The 25,659-nt window shown below is 38.2% G+C and overlaps 9 protein-coding genes across 9 annotated transcripts; 4 read left to right on the top strand and 5 right to left on the bottom strand. All coding sequences in view use genetic code 12, as the record gives it.

Moving 5' to 3' along the window:
• Nucleotides 1-150: 150 nt before the first annotated feature.
• On the top strand, nt 151-3,393 carry SRO77 (putative Rab GTPase-binding protein; the record flags this gene model as incomplete). The annotated part of the gene is made up of 1 exon (XM_007377192.1): nt 151-3,393. One exon carries the CDS (start codon nt 151-153, stop codon nt 3,391-3,393), a length of 3,243 nt encoding a protein of 1,080 aa, XP_007377254.1.
• A 194-nt stretch (nt 3,394-3,587) lies between these two features.
• On the top strand, nt 3,588-4,685 carry SPAPADRAFT_52382 (uncharacterized protein; the record flags this gene model as incomplete). Its single annotated transcript, XM_007377191.1, has 1 exon — nt 3,588-4,685. One exon carries the CDS (start codon nt 3,588-3,590, stop codon nt 4,683-4,685), a length of 1,098 nt encoding a protein of 365 aa, XP_007377253.1.
• SPAPADRAFT_63128 (putative serine--tRNA ligase) lies at nt 4,256-6,091 on the bottom strand (the record flags this gene model as incomplete). Its single annotated transcript, XM_007377190.1, has 1 exon — nt 4,256-6,091. The coding sequence occupies one exon, from the start codon at nt 6,079-6,081 to the stop codon at nt 4,720-4,722; it is 1,362 nt and encodes a 453-aa protein (XP_007377252.1).
• A 688-nt stretch (nt 6,092-6,779) lies between these two features.
• On the bottom strand, nt 6,780-8,426 carry GNP1 (amino acid transporter; the record flags this gene model as incomplete). The annotated part of the gene is made up of 1 exon (XM_007377189.1): nt 6,780-8,426. One exon carries the CDS (start codon nt 8,424-8,426, stop codon nt 6,780-6,782), a length of 1,647 nt encoding a protein of 548 aa, XP_007377251.1.
• Nucleotides 8,427-9,361: 935 nt separating this feature from the next.
• Nucleotides 9,362-12,487, bottom strand: SPAPADRAFT_73048 (metalloendopeptidase; the record flags this gene model as incomplete). The annotated part of the gene is made up of 2 exons (XM_007377187.1): nt 9,362-12,256; nt 12,445-12,487. The coding sequence occupies 2 exons, from the start codon at nt 12,485-12,487 to the stop codon at nt 10,053-10,055; spliced, it is 2,247 nt and encodes a 748-aa protein (XP_007377249.1).
• Nucleotides 9,367-9,785, bottom strand: SPAPADRAFT_63126 (uncharacterized protein; the record flags this gene model as incomplete). The annotated part of the gene is made up of 1 exon (XM_007377188.1): nt 9,367-9,785. The coding sequence occupies one exon, from the start codon at nt 9,663-9,665 to the stop codon at nt 9,429-9,431; it is 237 nt and encodes a 78-aa protein (XP_007377250.1).
• Nucleotides 12,488-14,152: 1,665 nt separating the features above from the next.
• On the top strand, nt 14,153-16,828 carry PKH3 (protein kinase; the record flags this gene model as incomplete). The annotated part of the gene is made up of 1 exon (XM_007377186.1): nt 14,153-16,828. One exon carries the CDS (start codon nt 14,153-14,155, stop codon nt 16,826-16,828), a length of 2,676 nt encoding a protein of 891 aa, XP_007377248.1.
• Nucleotides 16,829-19,344: 2,516 nt separating this feature from the next.
• Nucleotides 19,345-21,147, top strand: SPAPADRAFT_63124 (tetratricopeptide repeat protein; the record flags this gene model as incomplete). The annotated part of the gene is made up of 1 exon (XM_007377185.1): nt 19,345-21,147. The coding sequence occupies one exon, from the start codon at nt 19,345-19,347 to the stop codon at nt 21,145-21,147; it is 1,803 nt and encodes a 600-aa protein (XP_007377247.1).
• A 21-nt stretch (nt 21,148-21,168) lies between these two features.
• Nucleotides 21,169-22,786, bottom strand: NOP5 (RNA-processing protein; the record flags this gene model as incomplete). Its single annotated transcript, XM_007377184.1, has 1 exon — nt 21,169-22,786. One exon carries the CDS (start codon nt 22,748-22,750, stop codon nt 21,212-21,214), a length of 1,539 nt encoding a protein of 512 aa, XP_007377246.1.
• Between the last annotated feature and the right edge of the window lie 2,873 nt (nt 22,787-25,659).

The following is a 25,659-nucleotide window of genomic DNA, read 5'->3' as shown; positions in this document are numbered from 1 at the left end:
TCCTTTGCTTTTAGGCACTTGCGCACGACCGCCACCAGTGTTTTTATTGTCGCGACACTTCGTTTAAATTTCTATGCGACATTGGTCAGTGTATTTACACCATTTTAAAATTTGCTCATATTGTGTGTGTTTCACTCTCGTTAATCACCAATGTTCTCCAAACTTAAACTGAGGAAAGCTCCTCTTTCACTCAGTTCTGTATCCAATGTCATCAAAACATCAGGAGCCAAGGACCTTTCACCAAAGGAAATCAAGGGGAAAAACATTGACCTCAAAGTCATTAATCAATTGGGTATCCCCCGATCCTCCGTGGTTGCCGTCGCATATGATCCAGTGCAATCACTTTTAGCTATATCCACCACCAACAACGATGTCAGAGTCTACGGCCAAGTCAATGTCGAAGTCGTGTTTGAATTCAACCTCAAGCATCCCATCACCTTCCTTCGTTTCATCAAGGGTGTGTACTTGGTGTGTTGGTCGTCGGGATCAGGATTGAGTATTTTGTCGTTACACTCAAAGAAAATCTTGGGAACATATCTGTTTTCCGGGGCAATTACCTGTGCTGAGGCTGATCCAAGCTTGGACTTTTTGATTTTTGGATTGAACAACGGTAGTGTGTTGTTTTACGATGTTGATCGCATGAATTTGACCCCATTTAGAATCGACAATTTACAAAAAAAGGTGTTGCCCAAGGAGAAAATGTCGCATGTAGTGGCGATTGAATGGCATCCCCGTGATATAGGAACGCTCTTGATTGCCTATGACAAGTGTGCTATCATATACTCGTTAATGTCGGGGGAAATCAAGAATACTTTTACCTACCAGTTACAGAAAGGCGCCAGAGCTTTTGAATATTCATCCTATATCCTCCATGGTGGTAAGAAGAAGTTGTTTTCTAGTTCCAAGGATATCACTCCCGACTTGACATCGGCTCATTTCCATCCGAATGGGTTACATATTGTCACCACCCACATTGATAATTCCATTGTCTTTTGGGATATCTCCAGTCCCACTCCATTAGAAGCAAGAACCGTGTTTGAAACTCACATTCACAAACCTGGTAACCCAATACCAATCCCCGCGGATGGGTTTAACCTCATTGAGGACGTGAAGTGGGTCTGTGGGGAAGACCCAGAAAACACCAAGTTACTCATCTGTGGTGGTGATGCTCACAGCACTAATGTGGTTCACGTGCTTGATTTCGGATACACCTTAAAATATTCGTTAACCTCGTATGACAAACAGCTGGAATTCTACGCCCTGCCTCAATTAGGACAACGAATGATTCCTATTACCTTCTACTTGAATGAAACAAACGAAAAAGAGAAACTTGTCCTGATCCAACCCATGAACGACAACGGTTTACCTTATTTCCATGGTGGACATAATCCGGCTTATTTGCTCCTTGTTTCCAACTTGGGTCAAATTTACTTTGTCTTGTTTTCTGATAATGCTGGCGGTCAAGGCAGTACTGATTTAGGAAGAGTTGTATTGCCCACGTCCGTCTCATTTGTGCATCCACCTTTAACTTCATATAATCTTGAAGAAGTGTTTCGTATGGATTGGTATAGTATTGTGTCATCACGCCAGTCAACTGGTGCTAGTTCCAAAGTTAGATCATTGCTTATAGGTGGTGCATCGGTAAACATTGGTTTCTTGCCCAAGCCCATAGGTGCAAATGATTCAATCAGAAACATTTTGATTACAGGGCATGAAAATGGGTTGGTTCGTATTCTCGACGTAACCAAGGGAGAACAAGAACAAATGGAGAATATAGTACAAGTGGGACTTCGCGAAACGTTGTACGACCATGGTGACCCACGTTCTCTTCGGGTAAAGTTTGTTTCATGTGCGTTCCAGAATCGAGAATTGTTGGTTGGGTTGGCCAGTGGCGAAGTTGTCATTTGTAAATTTGGCAAAAACACCAGTCGTGGGACGGGCATACCCCAGGGCAAGGACTATCATGATACCCCTATACATCACCAGAATGGGAACGCCAAGCTTTTGGATATTAGTGGGAGAATCCTGGGTTCAATCACCCTGTCAGCGTCATTCTTACCTACCAATTTGCTTCAGGTTGAACCTAGTGAAAATATCTCCGTGATGAAGATGAGTAAAGTTGGATTTGCTGCTATCGGTTACAAATCAGGGAGATTGGTTGTGTGTGATATCAGTCGAGGTCCTGCGGTTATTCTCAATCTAGAGAGAGTTTCAGAACACTTGTCTACCGTCACTGGAAACTGTTACCCTACTGCCATTGAATTCTCGATCATGGAATACGGTAATGATGGATACTCTTCGATTTTATTACTTGTCGGTACCAACTGCGGTGGGAATCTTCTCGTATTCAAGATCAACCCAATGGGAAATGGTGGGTTTGAAGTTGTGTTTGCTACTAGAACAATTCAATTGAATTACAGAACCAGTGATCCGGCTAATGCTGAAGCATCATGCATTTCCGAAATAATCCCCATCAATTCCGAAGATGGAACTTCAGCCGTGGCAACTATGGATAATTTCACTAGGTTAAGTCAAGGAGTCAGAATACCGGGGTACGTAATCACCACATCTGATCGTGATGTCCGTGTTTTGTCGCTTCCAAAAACCAAGTTGTCACATAAGGTGGTGGAAGATTCCTGTTTGAAATGTAGTGTGGTGAATTTCCGAGACCAAGGAGTTGTTCTTGCCATTCTTGTCAAATCTGGGTTTGTTAAGTTTTGCCTGTTGCCTGCTCTTCAAGACATTGTTGATATTAAATTGCCTAAAGAAGTGTATCTGCAAGTACGCGGGTCTTTAGAATCTGGATTGGCCCAACAGTCGAATTTATTATCCACAGGAGAATTATATGTGCGGTCATCCAAGACTGAATCAGTTTACATATCAGTATATGAGAAGGTGAAGTTCAAAGGCGGTGACTCCACCACAGATCTTCTTTTCAATGCTACTGCTGTCATCCCACCACGTCCTACTGCCAGTGCGCTTTCGTGGGCCAAGGGTCAAGCCAGTTACATGACCACGGCGGAATTAACTGCCTTGATTGCTGGACCTAATCGAGGCCACCCCAAAACCAAAGAAAGTGAATTGGCATTCAATATCTCACCTGAGGCAAATACAGCCCAGGGGTATGGTGGGTACGGAATGCAACAGCAACATCACCAGAATCAACAACAGCAAACACAAAGACCGTATGATCCACCCGTGAGGAGATCGACTGCTGGGTCTGGTGGTGTTGGCAGTCAAGGGTTTATGAGGCGGATCCAGGATGGAATACAACAGGTGGAGGAGACGTTTAATGATTATGCTAATTCCGTGACTGAAAATGTTACTGAGGGACTAGCTGATCAGAAGAAATCATTCTATAGTTCGGCATTGAAGAGTAAAGTAGGGTTGTGAGGGGAGGTTTATATTTATATAGGTCAATATTTACCAACAAAGGTCAGTTAGTAAGTAAGCGATCGCGCTACCACGTAGTTATTAAAACCTTCGCCTCGGTTAGATCCATAGGCGAATCCATATACAGGAAAAATATAAACATAAACAAAGCCAACAGATCTGATCCCACAAAGAAAGACCATAACCTTGGCGACATGAATATGGATAAAGAAAACGCTGTTTCCAATGCACTCAAGCAGCTTTCAATAAACAAGCAGAAATCACCTACACTCGATGATCATCTTGACCTAATCCATACTACTCAGGAGGAAATCCAGGCCCAGCTTCACAATATCGAAGTCCAATCGACCCAGACAAGCGTCGACTTGGCACAATTATTTGATCGGCTGAAGAATAACAACCAGAATTTGAATAGATTGTTGGAAAATGTCGTTGCTTATTCCAAGGAGGTGATGACTGAGGGGAATGCTACCAAGGCGGATATGAATCGGATCTTTGACAAGTTGGAACAGTTGGAGACAGTAGGGAAGGAGGAAACCGGGGAGGTTGCAAATATGGTAAAAGGGTTGTTAGAGGCTTTGAATAAACAATATAAGGAAGTTGGTGGAAATACTGTACGTGAAGTGAAGGAATTCCATCTGGGGTTAAAGCAGTCTTTTCAATGCGAAGTGGGCGACATTGGTGCTTCTTTATCTGGAATAAAAGACATCTCAGAAGAGTTGAAGTCAGGAATCAAGAAGAATAAAGATACATTGGACAGCTTAACTGAGAAGATACCCAATGTCGAACACATTTCCGATCCTATAGTTCGAGAAATCAAATCTTTAAATAGTAATTCCGAAGCCACTCTTCAAAAAATATTGGACAGGATAGCCCAACTTGAGAAACCACAAAATTACCAAGAACAATTCAATTTGATCCTTTCCAAGCTATCTAAATTTGAAGAAACAAGAGCGGAACAAGACAACAAGCGACAAATTGAACTCACAAACAAACAACAAGAATTAGAACTGAAAATATCTCACTTAGAGAACAAGTACTCAACACTTTGTAATTCGTATACCCAAAAGTTTCACGAATACCAACAGTTGAATGAAAAATACACAACGTTGGTTAAGCAAATTGAAACATTGGATGTTCCTACTGACATGACTCGATTAAAGAAAGTACGCCAATTTCACAGCAGTACACCCACCACAAACTTTTCAGCTAAACAAAAGAGAATTGCCAGTACGCCAGTACCACGACTGGCTGACTCTGATTTCATCAACAATTCCGATGAGGGATTTTAAACTATTTACATGTATACATTTTATAGATGACATTCTAAACTGGAACGATTTTAGTCTTACCGTCCATGAACGGTTGTAGCACTTTTGGAATTGAAATTTCATTTGTTTCTGGATTGTAGTTTTGCTCAATAAGGGCAACAATTACTCTTGGAACAGCCATGCAAGTTCCATTAAGAGTATTAACATGAAGTAACTTGTCTTGTTGATTATCATACCTGATACCTAATCTTCTTGCTTGATATTCACCACAATTGGAACAACTGCTCAATTCTCCCCATTTACCTCTTCCTGGCATCCATGCTTCAATGTCATACTTTTTCATGGCAGGAGAGCCCAAATCTGAAGTTGGCATATTCATAACCTTAGCTTGTATGCCCAATTCATTAAAGATCTCAACTTGGAAGTCTTTGATTTCTTCAAGTTCACACTCAGCCAAGTCACTCTTGGTGAAATGAAAGAGTTCGACTTTAGTAAACTCATGAACACGATATAACCCTCTAGTATCCTTGCCACTAGCACCTGCTTCAGCACGGTATGACCTGGATACACCAACATATTTTTTAGGAAGTTCATTACCGGATTTGAACACAGTAGATGAATGAAGAGCTCCAAGTGGGATTTCAGCAGTGCCGGTAAGTGATCTCCCTTCGTCTTCCAATTGATAGACTTGCTTCTCATTATTTTGATCATTAGGTTTAAATCCACATGCACTGACAATTTCAGTCTTGACAATCGAAGGTGGTGCTACCATAGTGTAACCTCGTTGTCTAGCCTTGCTAAGGGCATACTGCACAAGAGCTTGTTCAAGCAAAGCCCCATCGTTCATGAGGTAGTACCACGAACTACCGGCTATGCGAGATGCAGTATTGAAGTTGACAATGTTGAAGTTTTCACAGATTATCTTGTGGTCGTATAGATCACTGGCAGGACGTCTGGCAATTGCATCTTCTTGGGAGGAACAGTTGATCATTTGAACCACATCTTCTTTGAATGGATCTGATGGAACGGTTTCGTCAAGGAGGTTGGGTAATGCTTCTGCCTTGGCGTATATTTGTTCTTGCAAGTCATCGACATATTTCTCCAATGGTTTAAGCTCCAGTTTGATTTCCTTGAGCCGCGTTTTACAGTTATCAGTGTCTTGTTTTGATTTAAGGATGTTTGCCAATTGTTGACGTTCCCGTTTCAATTTACTGATTTGTTGATATGTCTGCAGTTGTAATGGCCGTGATTCAATAATGAAGTCAATGTCGGAGAGTAATGTTGGTGGAAGTTGACGACGAGTGACTGATTCCTTGTAAAGTGAAGACCGGGCTATTATATCGGGGATGTTGAGTTGGGGACGAAGAAGTGTATCTGAGTTCTTTGCCGTTGCATATTTACGGATTATTCGAAACATTGGTTGCAGTGCAAATATGGTGATAATGAAGTATGGAAAATTTTTGATGTGGGCTTAAAATCAGTACAGAAAAAAATTATATGCGGAGGAAAATTGTGAATGGTTAACATTACTAGAACTATAAATCGAATCAGAACTGTTATTAGAAGGATGATCACTATAAGATTCACAGCGTATGCTAAGTAGTTGCGTAGTTTTTTAAATAGTGGATTATTAACTGCTCTGTATTTGAGGGCGCGTTCGAAGTCACGGTTTAAACTCTGTTAATATATTCCAACTTGCGATGTAGTTCAACACAAGTTCAGCTGTGTTTAGTTATTTTTTTTTGTATTTTGGGAATGACGATATAGTCAATTTCGCTGTAGGGAAATCAGAAACATATCCACTATGCAAGTGCGCACATAGTTAGGTCGAATTAGAAGTACCAGTTGATGCGTACTCCAATAGAAGCAAATGTAGCAAAAAAGAAAAACTAGCCATGAAACCACCAGCAAAAGAAAGGCAAGGCAAGGCAAGGCAAGGAAAGAAAATACAAAAGAGCACCAACATCAACAGTTCAACAAAGTACAACACAGTGCAAAATAAAGCTCAGTGAAATGACAAACACATGTCTACAAAATATCTACAATGTCTTGACTAATTAATAACCGTGAATTATCATAAAACTCTCTATAAATAAATAATACAAAAAAATAAAACTATACAAACATAAACTTGAGTGCCTTCATGTACCAAGCAGTTCTATTCCATTTTTCCTTTTCTTCTTCCCTTTCCAATTTCAAAATTTCTTCATCAAAAATAGTTCTATCAAGATTGATATCAATGTCTTCAAGTTTGTACCACAACTTCCAGTTCCTGGTCCAAAGCTTATGACCAAAGTAAAACACAATTAAAACAAGAGCACCAAGATAGTTTTGGAAAAATGATTCAACTTGTGGAGTACCATAACCAACTGGGTATAAAGCAATCCAAAATTGGGCAATCAAAACCAAGATGTACCAAATGATAGCATAGTAGGAACCCCAAACACCGGTTGGAGAAACGTAACCTAATGATTCCAAGGAAATATTGTTGTAAGCCAAGGCAGCACGGAAACGAACGTGGGAAAGACAAATACCAAACCAGGTGAAAATTTGAGAAAGACCAGAAATGGCAAGCAACCAGTTGAAGACAGCTTCTTCATTCTTGTAGGCAGCAATAAACGAGAAAAGACCACAGATGGAACAAACAATAAGAGAACGTAATGGACGACCATCGTTGTCAATATAGTTCAACCATGATGGAGCAAATCCTTGTTCAGCCAATGATTGCAAAGTTCTGGAAGCAGAATACAACGACGAAGATGCAACAGAAGTAACAGAAAGTAAAATGACGGCGTTGATAATAGATGGAACAGCACGAACACCATGTAAAGCAGCAGCAAGAACAAATGGAGAAGCATGAGAACCACCACCTTGAGAGCCCATTAATCTGTCAGAATTGTATGGAACTAACAAACCAACAATGGTTAAGGAACCCAAGAATAAAACAATGACTCTCCAAATAATCAATTTACAAGCGGTTGGAATAGCTCTTCTTGGGTTAGATTGTTCAGCAGCAGTCAAGGCAACAAATTCAGATTGACCCAAAGAGAAAGCACCAGTAACAAACACAGAACAAAGACCCTTGAAGTTGGTAGCGAAACCAGGATCATGCCAATATCTACCACCAATGTATTCACCTTCTGGACCACCACCAACGTTAACTACAATACCCATAATGATAAACCCAACAACCATAATAATCTTACAACTTCCAAGAACAAATTCACCTTCACCATAACCCTTGGCCCCGAAAAAGTTAATCACTAAAACAACAATATAAAAGATAGTAACCCAAACATCAGGGTTAACCAGGGTATTCCAATATTGAATAGTAATGGCAGCAGTAACCAATTCAATAGCAATGACAGACAACCATTGAATACAATAATTCCAAGTAATGGCAAATGCTAATGATTCATCAATAAATCTTCTAGGATAATTATTATACCCACCGGATAATTCCGAGTAGTTAACTGCCATTTCACCAGCAGCTTGCAATGTTGGATAAACGAAGGAACCGACAATGGCCCAACCAATCAAGACAAAAAGAGGACCAGCCTTGTGTAAAACTTGACCTGAACCAACAAGAAGACCAGTACCGATACCGGTGACAAGGGCCATAAGGATCAAATGACGCTTAGAAATTCCCTTAGCCAATTGTTTACCAGCGGCGATATCATCAGTTGTTTGTCTTTTAAATGAATGTTTAAACTTCTTCCATCCTGATAATTCTTCATCCACAGTAGTAGTGGTAGAAGTCATATAAGGAGTGGACGAGTCATATTTGATAGCAGAGTCAAACTTTGCTTGCGATTTGACTGATTTTATCTCTTCAGACATTTTGTAGGCTCAATTTTGTGTGTTATTAATTAAGGTTGCAAATTGTTCCTACTTTATAATTTAATCCTTTAACTGGAATGAAAAGCAAATATGAATATCGAATAGAGTATACAATATAGATCTACAAAATGAGCCCAAGGAATTTCAAATTATATTTATATTAGGGAAAGTATTGCCCCAAATACAAAAAAAAAGCCTGGAAATAAAAAAGAAATCATTTGATGCAAAATGGCAAGGAAAAACGGAGAAACTCAACCAAAAAGAAAAAAAAATATTAACGGCACTCTGGAAGAATACAACCTTAATAAAAAAATACACACACAAAAAAAAGAAAATAGAAAAAGAAATCACACACATACAAAGATAACAGCAGTCAAATGATACTAAGCTATCCTATTTGCTGTGACTCAATAGCTTATCTAGATTACTTGTTCAATTAACGTACGATCCCCTTTACAATGGTCTAAGATTAGTCAAACAGAATACTTAAACCGTTATGCATGTCAAAATCATGTTACTTTTGTATTTGTAAGCCGGGGAGGCAAAGGATGAGGACAGTTCCTGTGACTAAGAGATAGTGGGGTTTTTTTTTTCATTTTCACGAATAGAATTTTCTTATTTGTCAATAGAATGGTGCTTATCAAATCATAAGCTGACGGCGAAACCGGAGGGGAAGCAAAAAAAGGAATCGGTTGAACAATCAAACTCCGTAACGTCGATAGACCGCATGAATCGTAAGGCGATTTGGTGTTGCAAAATTCCAAAAGGCATTTAGAAATTTAACAAAAAAAAATTATTATTTCGGTTACATATCCGGATGATGCGTTCTCGGAATTTCTTTTTTTGTTTTTTTTCTTGACAGTGAAGTGCCCTGAGTCAGCCGTCCTCCATATTAATTTCTTTTTAGCTTGAAAAAGTTAGGGATCACGCATAGCAACTCCGACGGGTCAGGGTTCCCCTGATGTAAACACGACAGATTCCGGGGAATAAACTCCTAATATAAACATATCGCCTTAATTTCCAACCTGGCTTAAATCTATGTTGTGATGTTACAAACACAATTGCACCGATGATGTAAATATCGCCGTAGTGTTCCATATCGGAAAATCCTGCATATGGGATGCTCTTCTCTATTTTTCTGCCTCTGATGTTCAAAGGCATTCGGAGTGTCTGGGAGAATGCCTCACCATTATGATATGCCCTTATGCAGCCCCTGGTGGAGTATTATTTTTCAACAACCCTGGAAATAGCTATTGTTCTTATGATTTGCTGACGTAACCTCCCCAGTATTTTTAACATTTAGCGTTATAATATTGAATTTAAATAATATATACTATATACAAAAGTGTGGGAAATTCAATTTCTATGCGGCAAATTTTTTGACATGAACAGGGTTTTTGTTATATATATTTTTTTTAATTCGTATTCATGATCATATTGGGGAATAAGCGATGGCAACCGAAGTGGGGAAGGGTGTCAAGTTGCTTAATTTGCCTTATATCTTTCTGGTTATAAATGAGGCACGTCTATAGTGGAGGGGAAAGTTTCTTAAGCCCGTGCAATTGTTTCCATCAGTCGTTCATCCCCTTTTCTAACGTCGTCATCATCCAACAAGTCACCTAGACATTCCCATGGATCTTTCACCCCACCCCATTTCAACACTCTGTTTCTTAATTTCTCCCCTGCGGCACGACTCCATGGATCTTCTTTGAACAATGCATTCCATATTTTCTCAGCAATGGCTCGATCTAAAAGATAGGAATAGTAAACTGCTCCATATGAGAACAAGTGGGGGAACTTCCCATGCCAGGTCAGTTCTTGATCCAGGAATACTTTTAATTGTGCTTCTAAATTATGATATACTTCAGTACTGGAATAATCGGCAGTAGATTGAAGAATATCTGCCAGGTGTAATTTCTGATCAAGCATGGCCATTTTAGATTGCATATAGGTTTCACTGGCATCAAGTAATCCCTTACGTTGAACTTGCAGGTCAAGTAAATCACGAGGCAATGGTTTATCAGTTTCGTAATGTCTTGCTATTTCACAAAGAATACGGGGATCTTTAGAAAATGATTCCATCAATACTGAAGGAAGCTCCACAAAGTCAGTGGCACACCTTGTTCCTGACAAATTATGTAATTCAGTTCTTCCTAACATGGAATGCATGGCATGTCCCATTTCGTGAAAGAGGGTGTCAACTTGATCTAAATTTAACAAAGTAGGTTTAGAATTATCAATACCTGCAAATCTTCCAATGGTAGATTTGAAAGGTTTAGGAAAGTTACAAATCAATGAAATAACAGGAAGTTGGTAATCACCATCTAATTGCACAATCTTCAGCATTTCGGAAATGGGTTCATTATTTAACCTTCTCAGACAAACAATTGTAAAATGGGATGGGTGGACCTTATTACTCCAAAAATCAAGGTACAAGAAGCCTAGAGGGCGCTTTGTAGTCTGGTCACGAACTTCAAGTTTACGAACTTGATTGTAATCCCAAGTTTCATCCTTTGAAGTAGCCACTGGAACAAATTCAACTTGATAAAGACATTCAAATAATTTACTAAGACCAGCAATTATAGTTCCAATTGACAAGTAATCGGAAATATTTTCGTTAGGGTGGGTATCTGGTTGTTTTTGTTGGAGTAAAGTAAGTAAGTAATCTCGATCCCATGGTTTCACGCTCTCTATTATTTCATTAGCAGTTGCATTAGGTTTAGCATCAGGTTTACACTGGTAAAGTTCAGTTAATTCTTTAATAACACCATGTTCCAAAAGTGATTTTTGCAAATTTGAAAGAAATGCAACGACATTTTCAGGAGTTTTGGCCATCTTGTGTTCTAATTGATAATGGGCAAAACTTTGATAGCCCAACATTTCGGCAAGAATAGCTCGATATGTAATGAACTTGTCTAAGGTATCTATTTGATCTCTAGGTGAGCTATGCAACGCAACCCATATCTTGCGTCTGATATTTTCCAGTTTTACACTACCTAGTATTGTATATGGAATATGCGATACCACTGGAATATAAACAGTATCTTTTTCTTTGATATTGGTATGATTGGACTGATATGCCAAGATCTCACGTTTTAATTGGTCATCTTCAATACTATCGAATTCTTCGGTAGAAACTGCACACCAATAATTATCCAAATTTTGCATTTCGTTATTGAAATGAGATCCCAATACCGAAATATGTTGGGTAATCTTAACGAAATTGTCTCTGGTTTTTGGGTCCATGTGAATACCCGATCTTTCGAAATCTTGTCTCAAATATTCCCCAACCTTCACTTCTTCATCGGATAACTGGCTGACTATACTTGGATCTTCGAGAATATCTCGTAATATACTGTATAATTCAACATTTGTATTCAACTGATTCATAAATTCATACATAATCTCATGTGTTTGCTGAGCTGCATTTACCCACTTATGTCCTGGGTGAGCTACTCTAACAAACTCCGCCATATCTATTACTCGACAAAGTAAATCCGAAAGCTGGTCAAGTTTCTTAATATATTGTAATTTACCACTGGTGCTTGATTTGTCATTCACCATTTCTTCAACAAGTGCTTTTGCATTCTTTAGAGAAGTCTTGGAAAATTCCACAAGACCGTTAGGAGTAGACAAGTATTTGTTTCGAAAGAGTCCGGATCGCGGTGATAAAAATGTTTCGCTTGAGCTTGATTTAAGGAAGTTGTTGTAATATTTCTGATCATCAAATACCTTACGAAGATGTGTATATGCTGGAGTTGTAGTGGTTAATTTAGGTGTGAAGCTTGATAAATACCTAGCCACATGATATGAGGCTGGTTTATGCTGGATATACCTTAGTACTGGTGTTGTTAGCCTCATCGTGATAAAACCAGATATTAGTCGTAGTGAAAGTCCCGTTCTATCTTGTCAAGGGAGTAAGTTAAAACTATAAACTAACCAGAACCATCAGAAAAAGGATTGAATGAAAAATTTTGAGTCATGTGACTACTTCTCCCGATTAGGAAATTTGCCACAAAATATAATTTCTAACATTGCAAAAAGGTGAAAGGTTACGTAGTCACAGAGTAGTATGGTCCGTCAAATACTTCCAACTTGTACATCTAGATTACTAAATGAGGTGAAACATTGCAAATATTTGAATTTTCTTTTTGTTTGTCAAACTCAAGAACACCAGAAACCAGTGTGGTCGAGGGCGAGTATACTAAGTATCCTCTTGACAAGGACTGTTCTTGACTGGTTAAAATATCTGTGATCACAATTACTTTGACATTACCTACAATCTGATCAACTCTTAGGTGCAAAATACCAACTTTATTATTGACAATATGCTAGATTTACCTCATAAGAGGCGACCAACAGACGTATTGATAATAGAACCCATAGTATAGAAAGTAAGTTATTCAATTATTATATCGATCCAGAGAAAAAGACTATGAAAAACTTTGCGCTTCTAAAAGCTCTCTCTTGTAGCACCTACTACTTTACGAGATCAATATTAGAACCCTGCAGTAGTTATTAAAATCGAGTTTATTATCAATTGTATATTTAGTAAAAATAATCGGCGTGTAAATACTAGGTGTAATTTGCATATCTGTGTCATATATATATATTAAGGTAACTACATCATTATAACTAAATCTTACCCAATAGATATAGCTGGCCATGGAGAGTGCAGACTCAGTACATATGACCTTGATTAAGAATATTGAAAATGTCAAAAAGTATTGCGTCCAACAAACACATAATTGATAGGATTTTAGATTTTGAAGTTTACGGATATAAAACTACACCTCTAATACAATAAAATTCTTTTCGAATATGCATAATTTCTTTCTATAGAAGTTTTATGCTTTGCTAAAGAATGTTGTATTTAATCATCATGTAAAATGAAGCATTATAGAATGCTGTATTATAATTGTTGATTTGGATCAGTATAGTTTAACATGATCATATATATGGTTAATTCTTTGCGTTTAAAAATTTTGAATATGGGTTTTTTGGGTATGCCATATCGATATATTGAGTACGTGTATATCGTGCTTCCGGTTGTTGCAAACATAAACAAGTTAGAAAATATTTAGTTTGTTAATTGAATTTGAGGCGATTGTACTGCATAGTACGAATTAGGAATCAAAAATATATAGTAGTCATGTCACTATAAATATGAAGTAACGGTATAGTCGTTCGTAATTACCCAGATGTGCATGCGTTCCTAACTTTAAGTACTTGAACATCGTACCTGTTTGTTGGGGACGACTTAAAACCGAAATATTCTCGTCTGCGAAAAACATGTGTTTGTTGCTAAAAATGATACAAAATGCCAGTAGCAATAGAAATTTTGTGTCCGGTGATCTAATGGAAATTCCAGAGATCTTGAGTTTTGCTTTGGAAGTTTAGACACGATGCAGTTAACTGCAAATAGTGTGATAACATTGGTTGTATGGTTTAATAGATGATCGAGGACACATATATTATTTTCAATTACTTTAGTATTTGTCTGTCTGTAGTGAACAACTCATTAGCAGAAAACTCCTTTTTCCAAGATTTATTTTTTTTTTTTTGCCTTGTATGCACAATTTAAAATTACAACTACAACGACTGAACCAGACAATCCCCCCCAACGTCAGACAGTTTTTTCTTCTATCATGTCTGGCATTGACAACTTTCACGACCTATTAATAACTTCCAGCCAACAGACACAAAACAATAACCTGCAAAACCTATACACTCCACCCATTCTACCCCCTCAACAAAAACAAAGACCACAACAATACCCGTGCTCCCCCAACCCTCCTAACACCACGTCAACATCCATTAGCACTATGCGTAGATCAGCAAGAGACTATCAGTTTGGAACCAAGATTGGTGAAGGATCTTACTCAACTGTTTACTCAGCATTAGACCGCCATACACAACGCACATATGCAATTAAAGTCCTTTCCAAACGACATATAGTTAAGGAAGATAAAATCAAATACGTTAACATTGAGAAAACTACATTGCATAGATTAGGACAGCAGCACCCGGGAATAGTTCAGTTGTATTATACCTTCCAAGATGTGTCAAGTTTGTTTTTTGTTCTTGATTTTGCTGAATATGGTGAATTATTAAGCATAATTCGTAAATTTGGTAGCTTGAGTGAACCCGTATCCAGGTTTTACATGTGTCAAATTGTGGATGCTGTACGGTTTATCCATCTGAAGGGAGTAATACATCGTGATTTAAAACCGGAGAATATATTAGTGGGACATGATTTTAATTTGAAAATTACTGACTTTGGTGCTGCAAGATTGCTTGGACCAGATAATGATGAGAATAACGAAGAAAAGATAGATTACAATTCAGTATCTGATGCAGAAGTTGATGTAAATAAAAATAACAACCGAGAAAGAGCAAGTTCATTCGTTGGCACGGCAGAATACGTGCCTCCTGAACTTCTCAAGTATAATCAAAGTGGTTTTGAATCTGATGTATGGGCAATGGGATGTATATTATATCAATTCTTTCATGGAGTCCCCCCATTCAAAGGAGCCACTGAATATCTTACATTTGAGAAAATCATCAAAGGAGAATATACTTATCAAAAACAACTTCCTGGGGAAGTAGTCAAATTGGTAGATGCTATATTAGTACCGCAACCTGCGGCTAGATTAACTATTCCTCAAATTATGCAATCTAGATGGTTTCAGGACATACCATGGGATGATGTGAATTACATCTGGCATAGGAAAGTTCCAAGGTTTGAAAGCTACTCCCCTGAGCAACCAATAATGGTCCCACCACCTTCAATCAAGAATGGGTCAGACAGAAGTATAAGCAAGTCGAACTCGTATCATCTCCTCCAATCTCAAATCCAATCATCAGACTATTTTATTCCAGCGGTCACTTCCAAATATAAGCAAACAAGACCAAGTGCAACGTCTACTACAACACAAATACCACCCTCATCCATGGCCATTCAGCAGCCACAAAAGTCACCAATTATGATGTCTGCACCACCACCACCCCCTCCTCCTCCTCCACATACTTATTTTGAGCCAAGAATGTCTAATCAAACTCCTGGTTCTCCAAGCCAAAATATGCAGGTGAGAAGAGAAAATTCTAGCTTTGCTCTTCCGAGATTGCCTGAGACAAAATCTAAACCAAACAACACAAATAAACAGAAACAATTACAAAGACTGCAACAACCACAAGCTCAACAAATACCAGAACAGAAAAAGCAACTGCAACAACAACAACAACAACAACAACAACACAACGAAACAATACAACCCCCGGCACATAAACAGACCCATCCTTACTTGGCTCTTGCAGGTGCTCAACAAGTAAAAGTAGAAAAGAAATTAGTCCCTAAACAACCAGTTCCACAACGGAAATTATCTCCACCGGCCAGTGCCGCGGCTGCAGCATCATCCAAGGTCACACCAAAATCATCTCCAATTCAGCCAAAGATTCCTAGAACATTTTCTAGTGCAGCTGCCGCTGCCGCAGCCGTTGGAGCTAAATCAAATTCTAGCACTCCCAGTTCCACTACACGTCCACTAAAGACCAAATCACCTAAATCGAAACCACCGCCAACAATCCCGTTCCGCGAGATAGCTCTGCTTTTGTTACCAACTGAAAAGATTCTCAAACTTGATAAAATCTACAAACTGATTGTTCCAGCATCACTCCGTCTGACGTCAGTTCTCGATGATACAACCTTGGATTTATTGATATCGACTCATCAAGAAAAATTGGAACGTGAATCACTGATTTGCATCACCGTGATTACTAATCAAGCCCGGGTGTTTTTCATAGATGCTGACTTGAACGTGGTAGAAATTGATTTGAAAGCAAATAACGGATGTGATTACCTGATGTATGATTATGAGTTTGAAGATGATGAAGAGGAAGAAGAAGAAGGAAATCAAGAAGTAGCAGATAATTTTGGATACTTGATTATAGAATGTTTGAAAAATGGAGGCGATTTGGTATTCTTGAAACGATTAGCACCACACGAAGCAACAGCTGCTGGATTACTAGAAGTGGTGGATAAGAAAGGTAAATTGGTCAAGCTAGGGGAAAAGTATGGTTGGATAGATTGTTTAATGATTGCAAAGGAAATGGTCCTGACCAGGTCTGAAAGTCCAGTTTCCAATTATTCTGGTAAATCTAGTAAATCTAGTAGTACAACTGACAACAAAGACCCAAAAGTAGAACTGAAACGACCAGTGAAGAACTCGAAGAAAACATCGACATTATCTAGGACAGAGCCAAATGCACCAACTCCAACTCCAAACTTTGCATATGCAGCAGCAGCTGCGGTTCATCATAAATAGACAATTATTAAATATATATTTGCATTGATGCATGAGCACCTAAATTAATGTATGAACTTGTATCTCAAGTTAATCTCACTGATAAGTTCATTGGGCTTTTACCCGTTTCAAATAGGAATTACAAATATAACCAATTCTCGCTAATTTGTTTCGTTACTGATAATTATCGGTTACCTTATTGTTACCATGTTGTTCTATGTCAAAATTACGGTTATCGATTAATAAAAAAGCAAAGCAAACAAAATAAATAAAGACTATTTGAACAATATTTATAACTTCTAATCCTAACTAATAATTTTCTGTACCGTAAAAATTCTCTTGGAATACATGCTAGATTAACTAATTAAGTCTTTTTCGCAATCTTTAAATGGTCGCCTTGACAAATGGTTAAATTCACACCCTGATGGCTATTTGTTAGGGTAATCAAACCAAGACTGGGTAAATGGCTTGTTAAGATATTCTTGTATGTAATTTGGACGAGTTTCTAAGCGGGCAAGCAATATTAGATTGATAAACTGTTCAGAAAATTGTGCTATCACAAATAAGAAATCATATAATCCAAACCCGGGTGAAACTATTTACGAATTGCTTGTTATGTGAGCAACACCTTCTTCGTTCCTCGTGTTGAAGAAATTGGTTTACCTGTCTTTATTAAAGATTTCTCTGATAAATTTGTAGTTGTTGTTCAACAAGGCTCAAGCTTTGATCTATTAAATTTACTTTTCCTATAGCTGTTCTGAGAGCATCGTCTTGATTATCCAATCCACAAACAAGCATTGGACCTTGTCTTGATCTTGAAAAGTTAAAAGAATAAAGTGTGGTTTCCGTTTCTTTTCTCGAATGACAGATTTTTAAATTTCATGAATTGTTCTAAAGTAGAAGAATAAGTTACATTTAGAAATCCCAAGTGGTGGAGTGGTCCTTTTCGTTTCCTTAATATATGTACCTAAAAGAGGTACCCTCTAGAACCATTGTTCATGATCCGTCCTTTTTTTTTTTTGCAACACATTGTTAAGAAAGTCTCTCGAAAATATTCCAGTTTATTAGAAAATAACTTAAGATACACTAAACGGTTTATGAACAATGACGTACCCACATTTACTGTTTCTATTACTACTGTACCTAGATGGTTCTAACTGGAGAATAGATATATGCTCTTCTGCTCATTATCAAACAATCAAATTAGACATGGACTAAGGAGATTTTACATGCTGCAATGGCTGTGCAGTGGAGATGGGTGATATTCCTGATTGGACTTAATTATGCCCTTTGTAACAAATACCAGTTGAAAAACAGATAAAACAATGCATCATAAATTGACCAATTCAAAACAAAAAGTAATGGCTGTCTAGAAGTATGACCCACAATTATGCTTGTACTTTTCCCGTTAAATGAAGCAGAACTTCTTCTATCCTGGTCTTAACCCATGCACAATTCCAAATCCAATTATCTACTTCGCTAAATATGTTGTTAGAGTTTAAAACACAAGGGAATATGAAACGGGTTATATATAATTGACATATCGAAAATTACAGTCTGGAATAACAATGATTTTTGATGGAATTTAAATGTCTTAGGATAGGTTCGTGTAGGAAACGGATGTACTTGTAATCGTGGAATCGATAATGGGATCAACATCTAAAATCTTGATAAGTAGCAGTCAACCTCACTACCACTGTTGGTTGAATATAATCTGTGGGTGGGGGGTGTTGTGCCTTAATGATCTGCTGGAAAATATTGTAAGCTTTAAATGATATTTACTATTGCTTTAAAAGTTGGACATCCTATAATCTCCAATCTAAAAGGATGCTTAAACGTCTCTTCAGCAATATGATTCTACAAATAAAAACCCTCGATTTACATTCAGATAGATAATACAGGTAGACAGTACGATTAAATTATAATAGCAAAGTATTTAAAAATAAAAAACACACGCAAACATTTTCTGACAAAACCAAAACAGAAAACTTACAAGTAGGTCACCACATGCAAATTAACATTGTAAACATTGTCTCCCTTAGTCTACACGGATCTTCTGACTTCCTCCTTGAACAATAAATATAATCCTTTAAAGGAAAAAGGTACAAGGAATCTAAATCGACGCCTTTCCTTACACGACAGATATCAGATTTAACAACCGATATCAACATGCAGGATTTCTCTATAACCACTTTGGTCATTAACATTGTTGGATCTAATTAGCCATGCTCTATAAACTCTTGCAAAGCGATAACCACATTACATGTGAAAAAGTAGTTGACCATTATCTGTTACAAGTTAGCATGTAAACCGATTCGTTGTTTCTTTTCCCTGGACTAGATTTATTAATCGAACATTCCACTGTCTTCTTCAACGGAGAGCCCAAAAAAAAAAAAAGATTGTCAGTTTTGCAAACTATGGCGGCAAGTCTTTATTCCAAATCCCCATACATACTGCCATCAACAACCATGAGCAGTGCTCCACTTCTATTTGAACTGAGTGATGATCCCGTGGCTCAATTTGTATTTTCCCATGCCATGTGGTACATCTTTGACGATTTGTGGGTCGACAAACAAGAATCAGGACAGCAACTGGGGAAGTTGAATGGACGTGTATGCAAAACTATAAGTAAGAAACTATATTTTGAAGCATGCCGACTTTTCAAAGTTGCTACTATTGAAGATGATGGTGCCATAGTTTCCGGCAAGAAAGATATACCCAAGATCAACAAAGCTGCTGGTATCTTGACTGATTCTCAATATGTGATTGATCTTCCCAATGGCTTTACAACTGAAGATATTCTTGAAGATCCGAATGAGAGTATGAGAAATGATATTTTTGATTCCCGTTTTCATAATAAACATACTGGTGAAAAGTTGGTTTTGCTTTTACAGCAGGCAGTTGAAACCCATTTGCAGTATACAGGATTCAGTTCTTCAAATGAAGCTTTAAAGGCATATGTGGTGGACTATGTTGTTAACATTTTCAAAGATGATCCTTTGGCATTAAATGAAATAAAATATTCATTTCCTCCGAACTCAGGCTCAGCAATACCTATTTGGCTAATGATTGAATTCATCAAGATAGTCAACTTCCAATGGGCTTTAACTGTCAACTTCACCCAGTCTTTGGAAACTTTGAACAAGTTACGTGAACAGGGGAACAATTTAATGGCAAATATGTGTTTTGCCCAAGCTATTAAACAGTATACCAAGGCTATAGAACATCACCCCACTATGTTTGTTTCTGAGCTTCCTCAACTTTTTACCAATAGAGCAATTGCATTCATTGGTCTTAATTGTGTTCCCGAAGCAATCGATGATTTAAACATGGCTCTTCGTTTGGACAGATCATTCACTCCTGCCTGGACTCAGTTGGGTTATTGCCACATGTATATGGGACATGGGCTCATTGCACTCCAATGTTACCTTTGCTCTCTTAAATCAAGTGTTGGTGAAATTCTTCCACCTTATCTCACCAGCGACAAGTCGGAGCTCATTGAAGAGTACAGGAATAACAAATGTAGAACGATTCTTCCTCAATTCATTGAACGTCTTAACCAAGCCATTGCATTGACGGAAAAACGTGCCTATCAACAACTAGAATATGAAGAAGATATCCGAAAAGTAGTGCAAGAAGTACGTCGTATTCTTGCCCGTTTACGTGCCCAAGGACCAGAAGATGATCGGGAATATTTTAGTTATTTGCCACTTTACCGTGATTCAAATTTACGCACCATGTCCGAAAGGGCCAATTCAAATAGACCAAATATTCTTACGCCGGAAGTGCAACAGAATATGATGGCAAGAAATGGGATGGAAACTGCAACAGTTACCCAAGTAAGAACCGAGCCTTTGAATACCACCACCACTACTACTACTATTCCTACCACGTTGAATACTGCAAGTACCACCAGTGGTAACAATAGTACTGCGAATACCCCACCCGGAGTTGATAATAGAAGTCCAAGACCAGTGATTCGGGATTTGTTGAACGATCTTGGAAGTATGTTTGATAATCAGGGACGCGAAGGTACAGATCGTGGAATAAATAATAGTACTGCTCAAAATCTGGATAATCCGGCACAACTCTTTACTGATAGTTTGACTGAAGGAATTGGTGGTGTTATATCCGAGGGAGTTAGAGGCATGCTTGGTGCATTTGCTAATAATAATCCAAATGCTCGGGTTTTTGTACAAGAGTTTGGCACTAGAGTTCAAAATAGAACTAGTAGTAACACTACTGCGAATTCTACTACCAATTCCGCAACCAATGCTTCATCCAGAAGTAATGGTGACACCGATGTTGATATGAGAGAGCCGCCATCTGATTTAGATTAGAATAGGTTTAATAAAAAAAATCAATTTACTTATAATTTACAAAAAGAGGTTCTTATACAAATGACTACTTCTTTTCCTTCTTCTTATCCTTCTTATCCTTCTTTTCCTTCTTGTCTTTCTTTTCCTTCTTTTCCTTCTTTTCCTTCTTCAGTTTCTTGGATGATTCTTCTTCTTCATCGTCATCTCTCTTTCTCTTCTTATCTTTCTTGTCTTTCTTCTCCTTCTTTTCCTTCTTTTCCTTCTTCTTTTCAACAATTTCTTCAGTTTCAGAAGTTTCATCATCAGAGTCTTCTTCAACAGCAGCGGCATCGGCATCAGCATTGTAAGCTCTGGCTTCAGTGATTTCAATCTTAGATTGTTCCTTGACTACTCTACTGGTAGTTCTCATATCTCTACCTTCTAATTGACTCAATCTGCTTTCAACCTTGGCTCTGTTTTCCAAACCGAAGTCATCACTGTCATCTCTTTCTTCATCAAAACAATCGATTCTTAAAGAAATAGCAGCCTTGGCAGCTAACACTCTGGCGATTCTACCCTTGTTCTTACCAGAAGCTTGACCGACTAAGGATGCGTTATAAAGGATACCATACTTTGGAGTATCATGCTTGGTCTTTAATGCTCTAAATAATGCCTTTTCAGCCCCCAAGATTTGGATGGTGGATGCAGGAGCCTTGGCTAACGAGGTCAATGAACCAGCGTGGGCGATTAAACGAGCACCGACTAATTCACCAACCATGGCGGTCAAGTTTGGAGCAATGGCCTTCATACGGGAAGACAAGTAGTTGGATAATTGTTCTCTATAAGCGGCAAAGTCAACAATTTGTTCAGCAAGGGCCTTGATGTTGTTTAAATCGTCTTCGGTGATTTCAGTACCCATACTGACTTCAGCGGCAGTCTTGACTTGTTCTTCGACTTCTTCAGGAAGGATTTCTGACAAGTCAGTTTCCAGGGCGTTGGATCTGACACCCATGGTCAAGATGATTCTGGCGTAAGCGACGGAATCAGTGATCATCTTGGCCAATTCAGGAAAGTGCCATCCGTACCATTCCTTACATCTCATGGCGTAGGTGTTTAATTCTTTGTCCAAGTCGTCTAAAAGGGCAATAGCTTGGATAATCATGGTGTCCACCTTATCAGGGGAGAATTTCAACTTGTGACGACCAAGGGAATGGGCCAAACCAAGAGACATTTGGTTCAATACGGCACCGTCTAAACCTGGTAATAATTCTGGCAAGAATTGCTTGATGGCACGATGTAAGTCGAGAGAAGCGGCATCAGACACAACGGAAAAGTTGAGACCAAGCTTGTTTATAGCATTACCTAATTTGGCTTCACTGACAATCAAAGTGGCCTTCTTGTCTGACTTGGCGTCTTCTAACAATTTACGCAAGTTGTCACTGACTTTTCCTTCGATAATAGCATTGGCTTCTTCCAAGGCATTTGCGGCGGATTGAAACTTTTCGAATCGATGAATCTTGAATTGGGATGCAACCTTGGAGGCACTATCGAGATCCTCGATCAAAGTGGAAGATTTGTGGATTTTCTTGTCCAGAGCCTTAAGAAGGGCGTAACCTGCTGCGGTTTCTGTTAATACGTAAGCCATGATCTATTTGGGGGGTTGGGGTTTTGGACTTGTTAAGTAAAGTATGGGTTTGAGATGAGTTTTTTCCTGCAATTTTTTTCTCTGCTGGAGCGAAAAACAATTTTTGAAAAGTTCGAAAAAAAAATTGAGATGAGACGCTCCTGCAGATAGGAGTCACATGACCACTGGCTACCCCAAGCTTATCATGGATGTTACTGTAAGGTTGTGGAAGATATGTATGTACCATACCACTCTGGAACAATTCATCAGTGAATTGATAAATTACTTGAAGAAACTGGTGTGGCAGGGTATAGTGCTTTTCCTTTCGCTGCAAATGTTGAGAGTTCTAGTGTGTGTGTATGTGTGTGTGTGTGGTTAGAGACGACTTGACTAGGTGTTAGGACGCAAACCATAGCGATGAATAATTATAAACAGACAAACCTCTCACGAAATCAGGTTTTATCCTGCCTAATTTGCATCCATTGTAATGGTGGTGGAAAGTGCAGAGAGTAACTGTGTAAACTTTCTTGTCGTTGTTGGACCAAAACGTTTGTATTTGTAGTTATTCACGCAAATAAATGAGTATATCAGTTTGGGATCAGGATATTGTACCGTTCCATCGATGTTAATCAGAATAGAAGAGGTATTATCCGTTGTTATCTAGCTTTGAGTTTCTGAGTATATGCCACCTTTAACTTTAAGTTGACCAATATTAACGAATAGAAGAACCTTGCAGTGTTGTTCTGTATGAAACACATGGATCTTGTTACGAAAATAGTAATAGGACAAGAGGAGGACGGATTTTGTAGTGGGATTTCTGCTCAACGGCCCATAATTCAAGTTTCTAGAGAAGAACATTTTAACCTAGATGTCGGCTATAGCTTTGACCGGAATCTTGGTCTTTACCATTTATTTTCTGTAGAGTTGCATATAGAGGACAACTACTGAAACAAGAGCTTTATAATTTGGTGAACAACTGGATGTCTTGTATACTGTTACTAATTTGAAATGTCTTGAGGAAATCCAGCTTCAAGCAATGCGTCTAGCTATTTTCACAATCAATAATGAACCCCCCCCCCCCTCTCCCCCTATTGAAATTAAAAAACTTAAAAATATCTTCATAGAATTATGTTCGGGAATTTTACAGATCTAGAAAGATTGTTCAAACTATATGAGTTGGATGGTCTTGATATAAACTTTAGTTTTGAAGAATCAAACATAGAACACGTAGAATACGTCGAAGTTTCTGAAACGAGATTAATGTAGTTGTTATCTAGGCTGTTCAAACTTCAAGAATTGAAAATTGAAAGTGACTTCTTTCAGGAGTTAATTGACCCAGTCTTGTTGGTGCAGAAACCCAATCAATTACCTAGACTGCATTTGACATGTATCTTAGGGTGCTCAACTTATGAACTTGATGATTTGAAGGGTAGATTAATTTCCCAATGATTCTCTTTGATTGAGTTTGATTGGGATTATGGGTATCCCAGTTTGGATAAACTAAAAAGCGTTTACAGATTATCTGATGACAACACGATACTTTCATAAAGACATTATTTTCCCTTGAATGCCAATATAGATTTAATTGAATATGAGTTGGAACATCATTTTGGTATTTATATATAAAACTTTCTACCGCCATTGACTATTTCGTGATAATTCGCCCAATATTTTACAATATTATACAAGATTCATTCCAACATGAAACCAACACAATTCCACCATGTTAATCTAGTATGATCATTTCAAACCAAAAAGTGACATTTGAAAGTACTCCTAATTGAGTTTGGAAACTCTTATGATATAGCTAAACAAGTTTTTAATGGGCTGCAAAATTTGCCCCTTAAGGTTTTTTTTCTTCTCCGATTGAATCTTTTTCCCACACTTAATCCAAAACGCGTTCTAACCATAAATACAATAGGCGTGTCTTATACTTAGTTCCATAACCATCATGGACCCAAAACGACATCATGGCACGAATGAAACCAACATTGAAGCCATTAAACCGATTAAGCGTCCTAGAAAAACAACATACTTTATGCCAGTGAACCGACTAACAAACCCCAAATCCAATAACAACCCATCACAACCAACCAAAGAAAAACAGCCCGTCGTCAAACCTCTAGATCCCAGTACATTCACCAATGGTGCTATTCGGCCTATTTCTGAAATCACACCACCAAGTCATAGCAACCCTTCTGTAGTTCTTCCTGAAAGTTCTGATGATAGTTATGAAGGGATACGATGGAGAGAAAGTCCCAAACATGTCCGAATAGCCCCAGATATCGACAAGTTACCATCGTCACCACTAAAGAATGTCGCGTACCCGTCCACTCAGGCAGATAAAGAAAAAGACGAAGTCAACCAGTTTATGAACACAGTCTTGAGTAAATATGGCGGAGATGTGAAAATACTTTCTCTGACTCCACGTCGTATAACTAAAACAAAATCTGAACTCACATTCAAGACGGGCCGAAATAGCCTGTTGAAAAGAAGTAACTCTTTAGGTGTGGACAAATTGCATGATTCGATATCACTCAAGAAGTCACTTAGTTCGTGGATGGACAAGTTTGAAAACAAATCTACTAGTAACGGATCAACTTCTTCAATTTCCTCAAAGGACAAAGAGTCAAATTCAGATGATCCATTTTCAGACGATGATGAAGAATTGTTAGCATTATTGCATAAAGTATCACAACAGTCAAAACCTGCTCCGGAATCTGATGACCCATTCACAGACGACGATAGCATATACAACGTTTCCCAAACTAAACCAGTTTCAGCAGCCAATGGCAAGCAAGATACATATGAGACAAATACAGCAGAGTTAGTAAAGGTACCAGATGTAGACTTTTCAGACTCATTTAATGATGAAGAGGCAACTCAACAGAAACCGAAACAACCCATTGAATACCCCGATGATTCTTTCA

Source organism: Spathaspora passalidarum (assembly GCF_000223485.1).
Source record: "Spathaspora passalidarum NRRL Y-27907 unplaced genomic scaffold SPAPAscaffold_7, whole genome shotgun sequence".
NCBI classification, from domain to species: domain Eukaryota; kingdom Fungi; phylum Ascomycota; class Pichiomycetes; order Serinales; family Debaryomycetaceae; genus Spathaspora; species Spathaspora passalidarum.
The sequence above is the reverse complement of the archived record's forward strand: the minus strand, read 5'-3'. Positions and strand labels throughout refer to the sequence as shown.